This window comes from Dryobates pubescens, chromosome 14 (assembly GCF_014839835.1).
Source record: "Dryobates pubescens isolate bDryPub1 chromosome 14, bDryPub1.pri, whole genome shotgun sequence".
Lineage (NCBI taxonomy): Eukaryota > Metazoa > Chordata > Aves > Piciformes > Picidae > Dryobates > Dryobates pubescens.
The window spans coordinates 2,962,133-2,980,255 of NC_071625.1; the positions used below are offsets into that span (position 1 = coordinate 2,962,133).

The 18,123-nt window shown below is 45.8% G+C and overlaps 1 protein-coding gene across 1 annotated transcript in view; it reads left to right on the forward strand.

The window, feature by feature from the left end:
* VPS13B (vacuolar protein sorting 13 homolog B) overlaps positions 1 to 18,123 on the forward strand; it is a 327,037-nt gene that overhangs the window by 119,922 nt on the left and 188,992 nt on the right. The window contains exon 19 of the mRNA XM_054167231.1: positions 16,206 to 16,315. Coding sequence (XP_054023206.1) covers positions 16,206 to 16,315 — 110 coding nt within the window. The remainder of the gene's footprint in view (positions 1 to 16,205; positions 16,316 to 18,123) is intronic.

Sequence of the window (18,123 nt, forward strand, 5' to 3'; positions counted from 1 at the left end):
AAGTGCATCATCTCCGTTGGATGATGGAATTATTATTGAAAGTCATTTTATTGCCAGAATTAACTGGATTGGGTACAGAAGTTAAAAGCCAAAAGAAAACCCCAGAACAACCAAGCAACCAAAGGTACCACATCTCAATTTCCACTACTTTTGTGTGGTTCACTGTATAATGCCAAACTTTCAGACCTGCTTGGGTTGAAAGAGTATTTTGAACAAGCCAGATGCAGGAGAAGAAAACAAAAAATAATAGTATTTTACAAAAGAAGAAATAAAATAATGAGGGCATGGAAGGCCGGGTTGCATGAAGCCATGAGCAGCTGAGTCTAGCTGGGAGGTGGCCCTGCCCATGGCAGGGAGGTTGGAGGAGATGGTCTCTGAGTCAGTCTCTTCCAACCTGAGCCATTCTAGGATTCTGTGAAACAAAAAACTGTGGTGAAGGTTCAGAAAGCTCAGTGTGGTTAAGCAACTCTGTGGTTCTGTAACAAAATAAATGTTGAGTTCTGTTATTTGATTTATGCTCTGCTGAAGCTTGAGTACTGTGAAGTTTGTGGCTGAAATGAATGACTTTTTCTTACTGCCAGTGAGGTATCTGCTGTGATAGAACACAGAGAGCTTCACTTCAGCCAGCTGCCCTGGGTTCATTCTTCTGCCCATGGAAGACAGCTAAACTTGGCCTGGCTCACCAGAGGGCATTGCTGAGTCTCTTTAGGGAGCTTGGCTGTTGGTCTGTGCCAGGGAGACACTTGATGGCTGTAGAGGAAGCTGGATTTTTGTCATACCTTGATACTGGCTTTTTTCCTTCTTTATTCAGTAAAAGATCTGTAAAGAAAATGACACAAGATTTTTGGGGGGGTTGTGTTAGCTTGCTTTGTGGTGGTGGTGGTGGTGTTTTTTTCACCACTATCCCTTCCCTCTTTACTATGGAAGCCTGACTCATGTGTTCCAGCTGAGGGCACCTAAGAGATGATTCATTGGCTGACATTTAGGATGCAGAGTTTCCTGCACATGCAGTTCTGTGTGGCAGCTCAGTGCTTCCAGTGAGCAACATGAAAATTGCATTGCTTGTGAGTAGAATATCTTGGTAAAAGGAGGCTATAGCTTCTCAAGCTGCTAAATCAAATGTGTTGATTTGCTCTATATGCTCACTTCATGATGAAGGAGTAGTGAGAATAAGTTTCCTCACAAAAGACTGCTTGAGTCCTCATCTTGGAGAGCATCTACAAACATTTTGTACTAATGGAAGTTAATGCAAAGTGGTTTCCTGAGACTGTTAGTGGTTGTTCTTCTGTAGGATAATACCAGGCAGAATTAAGTTGGGAATTATCAGGTAAAGGTTATTTAATTGTAGATGCTCTATGCATTGCCCCCACAGTGTTCTCCTTACAACAGTATTTCAGGGTATAGAATGTGCTCCACATCAAATACACAGTGTTCAAAACCTCATTTAGGAAATGCTGTCTGGTTTTAGTGCCCATAGCTGCTGAACTGGCTACTGCAGCTGGAGAGTGTGAGGGGTGCAGATCAGATCCACAGGTGATCTGTCCATCAGTCTGCTTTATTCCCCTTAGGTAAAAAAGTCATGCCTAATAAAGCAGTGTGCAGTAGGTTCTTTGGTGTTAGAAATGCTCATCTTTTGTGACTGAGAGCCCATTCTCTTCTTGATTTAAGCACAGTTAGCATCATGAAGTTGTGTTTGGATCTAAAAGAGCTGTTTCAGAGAGGCTGATTGTACCTTTACACCATATTGCTGTAGCAGGAAGCTTACCACTTTCTTACATTCTGATGTATCTCATCTGATTGTAGCCTGAGAGCACACAGCCTAGGACAGATTTGTGGCAGTTTAATTCAGGTTAATCTGTGGTTGCCTTAAATTTTGAACTCTAGCAGTTTTTGATGTTGGATGCATTTTCTTCTTGTGTTTCTCACAACTGAGTTTCATTTACACTTAAAATGACTACTTTTGTCTTTTCTTTCACTCTGCTGCTCTGCACTCTTTCACTCTTACGCCACCATGACTGGATTGCAAGTATTGTAGGATTTCTTTTCAGTCATTAATAGTCTTATTTCAAATGTGGTACATCTTTTTCTTGGTGGCTGGAAGCTGTAGCCTGTTCAATATCTTTATTGATGATCTAGATGAGGGGATTGAGTCCATCATCAGTAAATTTGCAGAAGTTAGGGGCAGGTGGTGATCTGTTAGAGGGTAGGAGAGCTCTGTGGAGGCGTTTAAAAAGAGCCTGGATGAGGCACGTTTTGCCATGGTTTCATTGATTAGATGGTGTTGGGTGATAGGTTGGACTTCACGATCTTGAAGGTCTTTTCCAACCTGGTTAGTTCTGTATTCTGTAGTCTGTAAAGACATCCATTGAAAGCTGTTATCCTGCTCTGCTAGAGCTGAACAGGTGGGCAAGCAAGAACTAGACAATCATTCAAAGGCAGGACTCCTTTAGGCTGTTAAAGGGCATTTCTGGTGCATTTGGAAACACTGCAAGGTGTTAAACCAGAAACTCGTAATGCAGCTCCTGGAAAAGATTTGCTGCCGTGCAGGAAGATGTTCTGAGCTGTGTGGTTGTGTGAAAAGGATCAGTGCAGAATGCAGCATGGAATGATCCCAGTTAGGAGGAATATGTAAGGGACAGTCACATTTAATGGAGGATGCTGCCAGTTCTTCTGAGGTTTGACAGATCCACTCCTAACCAAGAAGCAGCACCATAAGGTGACTGCTCACTCGGTGTACCTTACTATTTGAGCAGCAATCCAGGCAGGAGTTTTCTGGCTGCGAGTACAAGAGTTTAGAGCAGTTTCTCTTCAATAATATTATTTCAATATGTCCCTAACTACAGCAGGCTGCTGTTGGGAGCCTCCCTGTTTCTTTCTTTGAGGCTCACCACAGACCCAACTGAACTGATCTGAATAGAAGTTATTTTCCTTACATTAAGGAGGTATTCAAGTTAGTTACTGTGCGAGAACAGCTTGGATTTTCTTAGCTCCCGATGGCATGACATTATTTTCTGGCGAATTCTCTGGGTTTTGAGCAATGGCTAGGAGCCTTTTCTTTACAAATATCTGTAAAATAAGAACATGAAATTGAAAGCTTCCAAGGCAGTCATATTAACCACTCCTCTGCTTTTGCCTTGAACTGCAAACAGCTAAGCAGAGTTATTTTGAGGTATCCTGTAATGTTCTTCAGTGGATATTATTTAGCATCTAGCATGTCATGGTGGAGATAGCTGAGCAGAGATTAATAGGGACAGAAAATTGATGTGATTTTAATAACCTTGGGGGTTGGTATAAACACATAAAAGGAGAAACCAGCTCTGCAGTAGTAGTAACAAAGCAGAGAAAGCTTATTTCACATAAAATTAATGATGTGGGAAGCAAGCAAAACACAGCATGTATGGTAGTGCTGCTGTTGTTAACAGTGTATATACTGCTTTTCTCTTAAACCTGTGACTTAATGAACCTTTAAAATTACTCAGCCCATGATCCAAGATGGACTTTGGTTAGAATGGCAGCTGCCTTCTTGCAACAACTAAAAAAAGTTCCCATTTAAAATGTTCTTGCTTAAAAACAAAACAAAAAACAAAACACCACCCCCAAAATAAAACCCCAAACAAACCCCCCAAAAAACCCCAACCCAGAAGCCAGGTAGCCACTTAATATCACAAAATGTAAAGCTATAAATGAGCAGAAACCTTACAAACATCTGCATTTTGTTCCAGAAATCGGTTTTCTACACTCAGTGTTACAATCATAATAAAGGGCTCTGAGGTTAATGAGCTGGGGAAGAAGCAGCTGCTCAGAATTATCTCCTTTAATATCAAGAAAATGAAGATGAGGCCAAATGCTTTAGTTTTCTCCTTATTACAGATACAGCAATTACCAAGTAAGCTTGCTGTTACGTGAGAACTGACACCTCTCCAGCCCCAGCAGCTCTGAGGTACCTGGATTAGCTATGGTTAGCTGCTGGAGTCCATACAGGGCCTGCCACAACCTAAAGCTACATGGAGTATCTGAAGCATGGCTATAAGGAAACAATCCTTTTAATAGCTGATTGCTTAGAACTCTTTAATTAGTTTCTTCACAGAATGAGCCAGGTTGGAAGAGACCTCCAAGAGCATCAAGTCCAACTGATCACCCAACCCTATCCAATCAACTAGACCATGGCACCACGTGCCTCATCCAGACTCTTCTTAAACACCTCCAGTGATGGTGACTCCACCACCTCCCTGGGCAGCACATCCCAATGGCCAATCTCTCTTTCTGGGAAGAACTTCTTTCTAAGATCAAGCTTAAACTTCCCCCTGCACAGCTTGAGACTGTGTCCTTTTGTTCTGTTGGTGGTTGCCTGGGAGAAGAAACCAACCCCTACCTGGCTGCAACCTCCCTTCAGGTAGTTGTGGACAGCAATAAGGTCTCTCCTGAGCCTCTTCTCCAGGCTGAACAACCAGATTGGATCCTTTTTTTTCCACATACTCCCATTTGAGAATCCATGGTCATTAAAAAGTGCAGGGGAACCTGCACTAAGGAACTAAGGAGTTAGTAGCAGGTACAGTTCTTGCTGGTCGAGACACTTGAACGTGTCCAGAGAAGGGCAACAAGGCTGGGGAGAGGCCTTGAGCACAGCCCTGTGAGGAGAGGCTGAGGGAGCTGGGGTTGTTTAGCCTGGAGAAGAGAAGGATCAGAGGCGACCTCATTGCCCTCTACAACTACCTGAAAGGTGGTTGTAGACAGGAAGGGGTTGGTCTCTTCTCCCAGGCAACCAGCACCAGAACAAGGGGACACAGTCTCAAGTTGTGTCAGGGGAAGTTTAGACTCGAGGTGAGTAAAAAGTTCTTCACTGAGCGAGTCGTTCGTCATTGGAATGGGCTGCCCAGGGAGGTGGTGGAGTCACCGTCCCTGGAGGTGTTCAAGGGGAGATTGGACGTGGCACTTGGTGCTATGATCTAGTTGTGAGGTCTGTTGGAACAGGTTGGACTTGATGATCCTTGGGGTCTCTTCCAACCTTAGTTACTGTGATACTGTGATACTGTGGTCCGTCAAACACGACCAAAGAGCTAACAGCGCCCTTTGGAGCACACCCTCAAACAGATCCGCTTCAGAGAAGGAGCATTCTGAAAGAGACCCTGAGACCCTGTCAGCCATCTGCAGGAGGGTTTGCTTTGTAAATAAACTCAGTGTTCTTGCAGAGCCGGTGCAGATGTTTTGTGCAGTTTGCTTAACACTTTTCTTTTGCTAAAAATCTTAAATGCGGTTTGTAAAATCATGAAGCTCCAGCGTTGGGCTTCCTGCCAAAGCAATACTAAAGGGTGCATGTTTCTGTTGATTTGTAACATTTCTCTCAGAAGACACTGTAAAAAGCTGGTTTCACTTTTAAAAAAAAACCAAACCAACCCAGTTTTTCAAGGCAACCTATTGAAAAACTCCCACCGGGGCCTAAACTAGGAATTAGGGGGCCTGCGTTAGGAACAGTGTGGCCAGCAGCAGCAGGGAGGTCATTGTGCCCCTCTGCTCTGCATTGGTTAGGCCACACCTTGAGTCCTGTGTCCAGTTCTGGGCCCCTCAGTTTAGGAAGGACATTGAGACACTTGGATGTGTCCAGAGAAGGGCAACAAGGCTGGGAAGAGGCCTTGAGCACAGCCCTGTGAGGAGAGGCTGAAGGAGTTGGGGTTGCTTAGCCTGGAGAAGAGGAGGCTCAGGGGTGACCTCGTTGCCCTCTACAACTACCTGAAGGGAGGTTGTAGCCAGGAAGGGGTTGGTCTCTTCTCCCATGCAACCAGCACCAGAACAAGGGGACACAGTCTCAAGCTGTGCCAGGGGAGGTTTAGACTCGAGGTGAGGAGAAAGTTCTTCACTGAGCGAGTCGTTCGTCATTGGGATGTGCTGCCCAGGGAGGTGGTGGAGTCACTGTCCCTGGAGGTGTTCAAGGGGAGATTGGACGTGGCACTTGGTGCCATGGTCTAGTCATGAGGTCTGTGGTGACAGGTTGGACTCGATGATCCTCGAGGTCTCTTCCAACCTTAGTGATACTGTGATACTGTAAATGTAGGACAGCAGCTTGCTGCCCTCCTACCGCTTGAGAGCTGCAGTTTGGTAGCGAACCTTACCTAGGATTTTCCAGGCAGAAAGTTGGTGTTGGAGAAGCTTGTGTACTTTTAAAAATAACAGTAATTTAAAAAAAACCAAATTATTGAAGAAATATAAATTATAGCCAACCTGCCAGAGGTGCTGATAGTTTTTAATGCTGACAACATTCAGGCAGGACCAAAAGTTGGAAGTCAAATTCCTAAGCTTGTTTCTGGCAGGAAGTGATTTAAAAGGGAGGTGATTCTCCCCCTCTACTCAGCTCTGCTGAGACCCCACCTGGAGTACTGCCTCCAGTTCTGGAGCCCCTATTACAAGAGGGATCTGGAGGTGCTGGGAGGTGTCCAGAGAAGGGCCACGAGGATGAGCAGAGGGCTGGAGCACCTCTCCTGTGAGGACAGACTGAAGGAGTTGGGGCTGTTCAGTCTGGAGAAGAGAAGGCTCTGAGGTGACCTTATTGTGGCCTTCCAGTATCTGAAGGGGGCCTACAAGAAGGCTGGGGAGGGACTGCTCAGGATCTCAGGTAGTGATAGGACTAGGGGGAATGGAATGAAGCTGGAGGTGGGGAGGAAGTTCTTCCCCATGAGAGTGGTGAAGCCCTGGAATGGGTTGTCCAGGGAGGTGGTTGGGGCCCTGCCCCTGGAGGTGTTTAAGGCCAGGCTGGATGAGGCTCTGGCCAGGCTGATCTAGTGTGGGGTGTCCCTGCCCATGGCAGGGGGGTTGGAACCAGATGATCCTTGTGGTCCCTTCCAACCCTGACTGATACTATGAAAAACACTTGAGTGGTCAAAACAACAGTTTGGGTTCATTAATCAAAATGTATCTAATCAGTCAAATTTTACCTTATTTCAGGCTTCTTTGGGAAAAGTTTAGCAGTGATGGAATAGGTTGAAGAAAGGATTTGAAAGGATTACCCTGCTCTGCTGACACCCCACCTCAAATCCTGCCTCCAGTTCTGGTGTCTGCAGCAGGAGGAGGATGCAGGACTGTTGGAGAGAGTCCATAGGAGGCCACAAACATGATCCAAGGGCTGGAGCACCTCTGTTATGAGGACAGGCTGAGGGAGCTGGGGGTGTTCATAGCCTTGGAGGTGACCTCAGCTATTTTTCTGCTTTCTGTAAGCTTAATGAGATATTGATAATTCTAACATTGCCTTCCTGACTGTCGTTCTGGGCTGTGAATTACTCAGTACAGATATTTTTGTTATGGAATCTGACCTTAAGAGACAAAAGTACATCTGTGCTTCTTTTTTGGTGTCCTTCTGCCATCTCTCTGTCTTTACAGGTGCTCCAAAAATCTAGGAATGGATCTGTAGAGCTAATCTTTCCAAGTCCAGCCTATTTAATATAGCTTTGAGAGTTCTTAGTTTCTCCAGTGTATTCTTGCTCTGTATGAGCTATTTGCTTAGAACCCTCTTCTAGATCTTGAAATCAGTCAGCCGGTTCTCCATTCAGATGCTTTGCTTTCGGTCCTATATCTGGCTGGTGCAGCACTGTTTGGTTGTCACTGTTCTTGCAGTCTTGTTGCTCTGCAAGGAACAAAAACAATGGTTTAGTGAAATAGACAATTTGAGGCTTTCCCTTTGCAAAAAACCAGTCTGGCATTCCTTCAGAGGGCTGAAAATACCCAGACACGGGTAGAAGGTTTTGGACGCAGCTCCTCCGTAATCAAGTACAAGATTTTACTCAACAATCCCCCTGTCATAACATAATTTCCCTCACTCACTTCCAAGAGATCTTTGTCCACTGATGTGTTTTCTCAGTGGCTTGCCTCTCCATGGCCCTGTGGCCTTCAAGCTGCAGAAATGTCTGTGTGGAATGTGGAGCGTTTTAAATCAAACCGTGCTGCAGAATTGCCTATGGTGATCGGAGCTCCTTTGTTGCACGTCTGGAGACTCCAGTGTCTTCATCAATTAACATCAGTGTAAACAGCAGGTAAAGTGCAGCTCCTGGTGGGACTTACACATTTGTATACACACTTACTGAGGAAAATGCAGGCATCAAAATCTACAAATAGTGTTACATCTGGGGAAGAGGCTCTGCTGTTGCAAGAGCTCTGAGATTCCCATCCAGGTGGTTTGGACCTGGAGTTGTTCAAAGCCCATTTGCTTTGGAGTTGGCTGTAGCAAATGGGCAGTCATTTGCAAATGAAGAAAAGGACCTGACTTAACCAGCAAGTGAAAGCCAAGACACACGTGTGTGCAGGGTTTTATTTCTGTGCTCCCTGCTCTGGGATTTGGAGAATGTGGAATGCTTTTGGCATGGAGCATCGAGTGAGTCAGGGAGCATAAATGCTGAATGAACAGTATTGGGAAACACGAGTTTCCAGGTTTGAGTGCTTCTAACTGACCCTTTTGACTGACCAGAGCTGCATGCGGTGTTCCCACTGCCTGTGTCCTCACTGGATTTATGCAGTGGTGCAGGTGATGGTTTCTGGTTTATTGGCCTGTTCCCTCCTTCCTAGTGAACACTGAGCTCACACTTTGCTGGAGTCCACAGCAGGAGAATCATAGAATCATAGAATTGTTAGAGTTGGAAGGGACTTCAAGGATCATTAAGTTCCAACCCCCCTGCCATGGGCAGGGACACCTCACACTACAGCAGGTTGCTCACAGCCACATCCAGCCTGGCCTTAAAAACCTCCAGGGATGAGGCTTCCACCACCTCCCTGGGCAACCTGTGCCAGTCTCTCACCACCCTCATGGGGAAGAACTTCTTCCTAACATCCAATCTCAATCTACCCATTTATATTTTTTTTCCATTCCCCCCAGTCCTGTCACTCCCTGACACCCTAAAAAGTCCCTCCCCAGCTTTCTTGTAGCCCCCTTCAGATACTGGAAGTGTTTGTCCGTGCTTAATCAAGCAGGATGCTTTGGGAGTTCTTCATTCAGCCCTGTTCATGGTTTCTCTGGGTAGCTGAGCAGAGTTGGCTGCTACCAGGAGAGAATCTCCTGGAATGTTTTGGACAGAGCAGGGCCCTGCAGGACTCTCTGCCTTCTTTCATACTGACAATTACCATCATGTTTCTTTCTCCTAAACATTTATCCCTTTTCTCCTAAAAATTTATCCCTTCTCAGATTATTTATCTGTTTAACTTCCTCTCAGCCTGATCTAGTGTGGGGTGTCCCTGCCCATGGCAGGGGGGGTGGAACTAGGTGATCCTTGTGGTCCCTTCCAACCCTGACTGATTCTATGACTATGATACAGAGAAGAAGACTCCACAACCTCTCTGGGCAGCCTGCTCCAGGGGTCCATCACCCTCACTGTAAAGAAGTTTCTCTTCTGTGCTCAAGCTTGTACTCATTGTTCCTTCTCTTATGATTGTGCACCGCTGAAAAGAGCACAATCAAGTTACAGTAGTTTATGGCACTAAACTAGTCTTTGTCATACCTGGAACTGTGCTGGTATCAGCTACAGGGGCAGAACTGTTTGTAGCCTGAGAGCTGACTCTTTTCAATGTAAAAGTGTTGCCATGCTAGCAGAGCAGATCTTGTCCAAGAGGTTTAATTACAAACATGGTCTGAGGACTTACAATCAGGTCGACAATCAGGCTTACAACATGGAATGTCAGGATAGCTTTCTAGTGGGCTTTAGGGGGAAAAACCCACAAAGGGATTAGACTTTGGTAGGTACCTTTGTAAAGCAAAGTGGTCAGTTTGAGCACTACTGGGTTTCTCATCAAGCACTTCCATAAGTGCTATGTCGAGCTCTGGGGCCCCCAACTCAAGAGAGACATGGAGCTGCTGGAGTGATGATCAGAGGGCTAGAGAACCTCCCCTATGGGGACAAGCTGGGAGAACTGGAGTTACTCAGCCTGGAGAAGAGAAGGCTCTGGGGAGACTTTAGAGCTGTGTTTCAATATTAGAAGAGGACCTATAAGGAGGCTGGGGAGGGGCTGTTCAGAAGGACCTGTGGTGATAGGACACTAAATGCAGCAGGGGTGGAACTGCCAACCTATTCTGTGAACCTGGTATTGAGTCTGTAGCATATCATGCTTCCTATCTCAGCTGAATATAGAGCTCCTCATTCTTCTTATGTTTAGAGACTAGGAAGTGTGATGGATAAATATAGAAACAGGACCTAAAAGTGAACAGAAGGAAGTGATACTGGAAAGATATTCCTCTGCTGTGCAGCTCAGCAGAGGAATATTGCTGCTGTGTTTTCACAGGGATGATTCAGTAATCACCCAAAGCAAGCTGACATTTCTGTATGCTACAGCTGCCTACACACTTCCTATTTTTCTTGATTGCAGTTGCCTGACCCCACATCCCCACAGTCTCCAAAGGACATTTAATGTTTTGCTCAAATGAATTTTGGAAAACAAAGCAGCCTTTCAAAATACTTTTTTTTTTTTTTACCCCTGGAAAAAAGGCAGACATGTAGCAAACAAGTTGAATAGGAGCACCTCTGCTATGAGGATAGGCTGAGGGAGCTGAGGAGGTTCAGAAGAGAAGACTCCAGGGGGACCTTAGAGCTGCCTGCCAATACCTGAAGGGATGCTACAGGAAGGCTGCAGAGGGACTTTCCTGAGGGTGTCTAGAGCCAGGACAAGGGGCAATGGTTTGAAGCTGAGGGAGAGCAGGGTTAGACTGGAGCTTAGGCAGAAGTTTTGCAGTGTGAGGGTGCTGAGACTCTGGAATAGGTTGCCCAGGGAGGTTGTGGCTGCCTCTTTCCTGGGGATGTTCATGGCCAGGTTGGATGAGGCTTTGAGCAGCTGAGTCTAGTTGAGAGGTGTCCCTGCCCATGGTGGGGAGGTTGGAGGAGATGATCTCTGAGGTTCCTTCCAACCTGAGCCATTCCAGCATTCTGTGATTTATCTATGATGATGGCTTATCAGAACATTCAAATGAAATTAGGTCCAGATGATTTAAAGTTGCATTGAACACCAGTCACAGCCCTGCGTTTGTTTGTGCTACTCGTTACAGTAGGAACTTCGCTGTGGCACATAACTTCAACATCTGAATTCTATCCCTGCTTTATGATTTAATAACTTCTCTGCCTCACTGTCTCCATTTTTGAAATAAAAACTATGATGCTGTGATGCTGACCTCCTGTTTTAGCACTAGTGCTTTTGTGCTGCAAGCAGCAGTAGAGGTGTTACAAGGTCGTGATAGCAGTAAAGGTTCTTCTGTACTGAATGTTTCCAAAGATTGTATTGGGTTTGAATCAATTTTTTCAAGAAAAGGAGTAGAATTAAAGTATTGTGGGGGGTATGTGCTTGAGCAGAGAACAACTCTTCTGTGAAGGAACTGTGCTTGATATTATAGAGCAAAGCACCTTGGTTCATGGGGAAGCATAACCCCACTACTTCTATTTTACTGAAGTATTCTAATATTGATCTGAGCAGCTAAAGCTAATTGTTCTTAGAGTCATTTTAAGCACTTGGTGAACAGCAACTCTGTGAAAGTGCAGCAGACTTTGAGGTTTTTCTCTGTGAGATAAATATGGCTTAATGTTTACATAAAAGATCATTCAAGTCAACCTTGGGTAGGGAGACCTGCAGAAGTGTTTCAGTAGGTAGGCAAAAGTTTTGCAGTTACTGTAGCTAGGGAATTGTAAAACTAATTTTTCACAATCACATCAACCTTCATGTAGCTTGGAATATCTGTTTCCCTTGCCTGACTTGGCAGTGCAGGCTGAAAAGCAGGCCTGTGGTTCTTGGATAAGCTGATTGTTTTGCAAGACAGTCATGTTGCTGGCCATTGATACAGCTAAGGGGATAAAAAGGTTGTGTGTTTAATTTTTGTGCCATGTAACTGCAGTCTCTAATTCTTACTTCAGCTCTCATTCTTCAGCCTGGGATGTGACTGAAAATGGCAGTGGTGCCATGGGGTAGCTAATTGGTAAAGCCTGTTTGGAATGTGTGCAAGGAGCCACTTTGGCAGAGAGCAGAGCAGTGCAGAGCACTCTTTTCCCTTAGTTGACTCCCAGGCTAAAATTAAACAGAGTTGGATACTTCCACATTCAGTGATTTACAGTGCATCTGTTCTGAGGCAGCTGCAGAAAGAACTAATTCCCTGTACACATTTATAATATGGAACTCTGCATTTGGGTGTCATCTGCAGATCTGCTGTTTCACACTATGCTGTAGCAGGAAAGCACTTCAAGACAGTCAGACAGTAAGTGAAAATCGATTTCTTCATAGAATCCTAGAATGGCCTAGGTTGGAAGGGACCTCAGAAATCATTTATTTCAATCTCCCTGCCCATGGCAGGGACACCTCTCAACTAGACTTGATTGCCTAAGGCCTCATCCAGTACAGCCTTAAACTGTTCCTGGGAAGAGGCATCCACAACCTCCCTGGGTACCACCCTTGTAGTGAAGAACAACTTCCTCAGCTCCAGTCTAACCCTGCTCTGCCTCAGCTTCAAACCATTTCCCCTTGTCCTGTCTCTAGACACCCTCAGGAAAAGCCTCTCTGCAGCCTTCCTGTAGGATCCTTTCAGGTATTGGCAGGCAGATCTGAGGGTCCCTGAGAGCTGTCTCTTCTCCAGGCTGAACAACCCCAGTTTTCTCAATCTGTCCTCACAGCAGAGGTGCTCCAGCCCTAGGATCATCTTTGTGGCCTCCTCTGGACTCACTCCAGCAGCTCTGTGTGCTGCTTATGCTCCATAACTGGAGGCAGGATTGGAGGTGGGGTCTCAGTAGAGTAGAGCCAAGGGACAGAATCTACTCTCTAGTCCTGCTGGCCACACTCCTCTGGCTGCAGCCCAGCATCCCCCAGTGTCCTCTTCTGCCTCATTAGAAGTGAGTAGATTGGGGTTTATCCCATTGATTATGTGCTTGAATTTCCCTTTTGAAGAAGGGAGTAGGGCCAGAGCTCCAGGACAGCCACGCCACTCCTCCCTGCTCCTCCAGCAGCCCTTGCTCAGGACTCAAGGTGGGAGGAGGTGGTGGCAGAGCCAGCCCAAGTGCAGGAGGCCGCAGGTCATCCTCTGCAGGCCCCCAGTCCCTTGGGCGGCTGAGTGCTGTTGCTGCAGCTGCCGTTGTCCAAGGAAGCTTGTCCAGAAGCTTGTCTGCAGGATGAGAGTGCCAAGTGCAGCTGTGCTCTGTGGCCTCCTCTTCATCCTCCTCCACCCACCTGCAGCCTCCCCTTGGTTCATTCCTTCAGGAGAGAGAAGAAAGATGGGGAGGAAGGAAAGAAGTTATCTGCCCATCCTGAGCCTGGCAATTGACAGCGTGACTTGGAGGGAATTGTCCACAGTTCAAAGCTTACGTGGCGCTGAGTTCTGTCCTTACCTTTCAGATGATTTAATAGATAGATGGAATCAATAACTGCCAAGAGCTGGAAAAGAAGCCCAGTGTGGGAATAAGGCCTGGCTTTTCTGAGATGTAAAATTAATTAAAAGGAGAAAAGGGGAGGAGAGAGAAGAAAGTTCACCACAGTCTTAATGAAAGCCAGGAACCTTGAGCATTGCCTTTAGGCAGAGACAAAACAGCAATGTATTTTTTCCTCAGACCTGTAAGGAGTCTGCTGCCAGCTTACAGCTTGGTCTTCATCAGTGAGATCTTCCTTCCTAACTGGGGGGAGGTTTGGCATTCTTGGCATGAATACACAACATTTTAAAGAGGGCTTTTTCCTGTGGGGAGTAGGAGGGAGAAGGCAAATCTGAAGAACTTCTTTGACTACACAGTTACTGTCAAGAAATCTATTACACAGAAAACAGCTTTACAGAGGTGATTAGGCAGCTCTTGGAATGTAGTGGCTAGGCAGCAAGTATTGACAATAAATGACAGTAATTAAATGTGACACAAGTGGCTTGGTAAGAGACCAAAGTTACCTGACTGAAGCAATTACATTCTTTGCCTTCCAGTTCATCTGACTGCTTGTGTGGGGAGGTTTAATTCTGTTTTGGCTTGCTTTTCTCCCAGACACAAGCTATCAATGAGAAAAGACAAGTGGCAAAAGCAAATGCTTTGCTCTGTGTCCTACCTTTACACTTCTGTGGGATTCTGCTGCTGTGACTTCACTGAAGTGAAAAGAGAGCTTTAGTTAAAAGTGTGACTTTGTTGCATGGAACTTCGCTTACCTGAAAGAAACTAAATTAACCAGCTTGAGGAACACTTTCATGGGTTTTTTTCCTAGTAACACATTTTCATTCCTTTTCTTTTTCCTTCTTCCCCTCCACCCCCTTCTTTTTCTTTGTTTTCCCACCCCCCTTCTTTTTCTTTCTTTTTCCTTTTTTCTCTCCTTTTTTCCCTTTCCCCCTTCCCTTTTCTTTAATTTTTTAATAATTTTTTCTCTTCCATTTTCCCTTTTTTTTCCCCCTTCTCATTTCCCCCTCATTATCCCCACCCTTTCTTTGTATTTTTTTCTGTCTGTCTTTCCCCTTCCACCCCCCTCCCAGGAGTCTGTTATAAATGTGGGATTTCTCATTGACTTTTCCTGTAGGCTGACTTTATTCCTCAGCTCTTTGGGAGGTCTCTGACTCCCACTTGTCATATCACACAGACATTAAACCTTTCATTAAGTATTGCTGAGAACAGATGGTATCTCTTTAAGATGCAGGATTCTCCTCTTTTAGCATCTAAGCATCTTACAAAAGCTCCCAGCTGTACCAAATGCTTTATGTACCCTCTCTTCCCTTCTGCCGGTATCTCTAGTCTGCCCCAGGTCCTGCCCCAAGGCATCCTCGCTGCTCTTCCTTACCCACACATTACCCCTTGATGCTCCATTGCAGATGTATCCCCGAGGTTTATCACTGACATTTAAAGCCATCAGATCACAGAGGCTGCTCTGTGTACAGGAGTTGCTCACAGTGTGTGTTCTAGCTCCAAGCCCACGCTAGGCAGATGATTTATCTTGGTGTGTTTCTCGACATCCATGTTCCCATTGCACTCATCAGGCTTCACTTGTGTCGCCCCAGGTTGGTGGGGCTCCTGCCATTTGGAATTCAGATGGCTTTACATTTTTGTTCTTGTACAATAAACCCATAAGTTATCTTTTTAATTGCTTTGTTTTGTTGGGTTGTTTTTTTCTTTTCCTTTCCATTTGCAGTTTTGGTGTTCTGTCTTTTGAGGCTTGTGTTTGGAAAAGTACATTGAATTGTGTGACAACCTTTCAGAGCTTATTATTAAGTTCAGATTGCTGCACAATTGCATTGTACAGTGCAGAGTAAATATAGTGTGCATTGCTTTAGGAGCTGTGACTCTCAGGACTACTGTAATTCTATAGAACTTGCTGCTGAGACCTTCCAGTAACCACAGTTTCTGTTCTGAATTTGTTTCATTATTTATTTCATTATTTCAGTTATTTAGTCCTTGTAAAACTGCAGAACTTCTGTGCAAAGATAGCAGCTGCCTGTTCCTTATTGCCAGCTCCTTCAGTACAGTTGATACCTTCATGTTACATTGCTCCATCTGGGTCGGGCCACCCCCAGGCGCAAATCCAGCCTGGGTGCAGAGTGGGTTGAAAGCAGCCCTGGAGAAAGAGCCTTGGGGGGTGTTGGTTGCTGAGCAGCTCCACAGCAGCCAGCAGTGCCCTCCTGCAGCCCAAAGGCAGCTGTGTGCTGGGCTGCAGCCAGAGGAGTGTGGGCAGCAGGGCAAGAGAGGGGATTCTGCCCCTTGGCTCTGTTCTGCAGAGACCCCACCTCCAATCCTGCCTCCAGTTCTGGTGTCCCCAGCATGAGAGAGACACAGAGCTGCTGGAGTGAGTCCAGAGGAGGCCACAAAGATGATCCAAGGGCTGGAGCAGCTCTGCTGTGAGGATAGGCCGGGGTGACACTGGGGGGATCTTAGAGCTGCCTTCGAGTACCTGAAGGGATCCTACAGGAAGGCTGCAGAGGGACTTGTCCTGAGGGTGTCTGGAGACAGGCCAAGGGGGAATGGTTTGAAGCTGAGGCAGGGCAGGGTTAGACTGGAGCTGAGGAAGAAGTTCTCCAGTATGAGAGTGGTGAGACTCTGGAACAGGCTGCCCAGGGAGGCTGTGGCTGCCTCCTGCCTGGGGGTGTTCAAGGCCAGGTTGGATGAGGCCTTGAGCAGCTGAGTCTAGTTGAGAGGTGTCCCTGCCCATGGTGGGGAGGTTGGAGTAGATGGATCTCTTCCAACCTGAGCCATTCTAGGATTCTATGATTATGCTGTAGCAGATACTTTACATGTTGTTTTCTTCTCTGGTGTGTGCAGGTGCAGTGCTCTTGTCCAGTGTGCAAGGATTAGCAATCAATGTTGATCCAGTCCTCTATACTTGGCTCACCTACCAGCCTCAGAAACGAGGTGGCAGGCACATTCAGCAGGTATGTATTGTTGGAGGGAAAGAAATGGGACAATGGGGAACTTCCTCTTCCATACATTCCAGCAGTGCATTTTTGTTACAGGCACTTTTTCTTTCACCCTTTCCTTTGTAGTTTGCTGCTGTTGGTCTGGTTTAGAACTACTTAAAGTATCATGGTTTGCACATTAAAATTTTCATTTCACAGCTTTCTAACTTCTGATCTTTAATCACAAGAGCAGAGAGGATGTTTTTTAATGCTCACTGTTTAGCATTAGCATTTTCCAACTAGTTTCTGAGTCCCTTCACAAGCCTGCTGGGTTTGAATAGCAACTCAGGTTTCCCCATTTTGGGTAGTCTATCAAATAATTGCAGCATTTGTTATAAAAGCACTACTCTTAGTAAAACCTCTGTGAGCAGGAGCTAAACTTGACATGTACCAGATTCCCAGTGGAATGGCAAATGCATCTTGGTGTATGAAGTTCTTGGAGGAGACGAAAGAAGTAAAGGCTGTTGGTGTGGAGGGCAACTGTTTTCTCTCTGACATATTCTTGACCTTTCTTTTCATGCCTCATACTCCTGGCCTAGAAGAATGTAGAATCATAGAATGGTTTGGGCTGCAAGGGACCTCCAAAGGTCATCTAGTCCAATGCCCCTGCAATCAGCAGGGACATCCTCCACTAGATCAGGCTGCTCAGGGCCTTGGTGAGCCTGACCTTGAATATCTCCAGGGTTGGGGCCTCAACTGCCTCCTTGGGCAACCTGTTCCAGTGTTCCACCACCCTCGTGGTGTAGAACTTCATCCTCACATCTGATCTAAATCTGCTCCTCTTTCATTTCAAACCACTGCCCCTGGTCCTGTCCCTGCAGGCCTTTGCAAACAGTCCCTCTGCAGCCTTCTTCTAGCTCCCTTCAGGTACTGGAAGGCTGCTAATAGGTTCTCCTGAAGTCTTCTCTTCTCCAGGCTGAACAGCCCCAGCTCTCTCAGCCTGTCCTTGTAGGAGAGGGCTCCATGCCCCTGATTTTAAGTTTATTTCTCCCTGTTCTGTGGCAGAGAAGTAGAATGTTCTAAAGCTCGTGTTTCTCTTAACTGACGAAGCTAACCTCATGTTCTGGCTCAGCAAAACCTCACAGACATGTTACCAACTTTATCAAATGTTCTTTATTTATCTTCAGAAGGAACACCACCAATTTGTAACCATAAAGCTTACATCTCAAGGTGTGTTAAACTTTACTACATACTACTTTATAGCTAGCTTGTTGAATTCTTGTGGTGAAGTGCTGCTGATAACACTTGCCTGCAGTGTCTCCTTTCCCATCAGATTCATCTTCTTGTACAGCTGTGGGGCTCTTGTCATCTGCTATTTCCCAAGCCACAATTTCCTCATCAGTTTGTGGCTAAACCCCAGGTCTTGATGATCCTTTTCCATCTACTTCAACGTTGATCTTTCATCTTCTGCATTCTTTTAACCAGAAATCTTTTGCCAAAAATCTGACAGGATTGTACTGGGCGTCATCAACAGCACCATCAGGCTTGGTTTCAGTGAGCAAAGATGAAACAGCTGTTTCATTGTCCAGATCAGCACTCAAGCACTCAATATTTGGTCATAATTTTTTCCAGCTTTGTCTGGTTGTGATAGCCTTGATGTTTCTCACCCTGTGCCTGGTGCTGTGAGTTGCTGTGCTTTGCTGATCCGTTTCTTCAGTGGTTCAGAAGTAGACGCTGCTTCTCCAGAGAGTGTTTCCATCCTCTTGTCTTGTGTACTGCCTTGTGCTGGCTGTGCTCATTCTTCAGGACCTCTTGCTTCACTTTGGCAGCTCCATCTTCTTGCA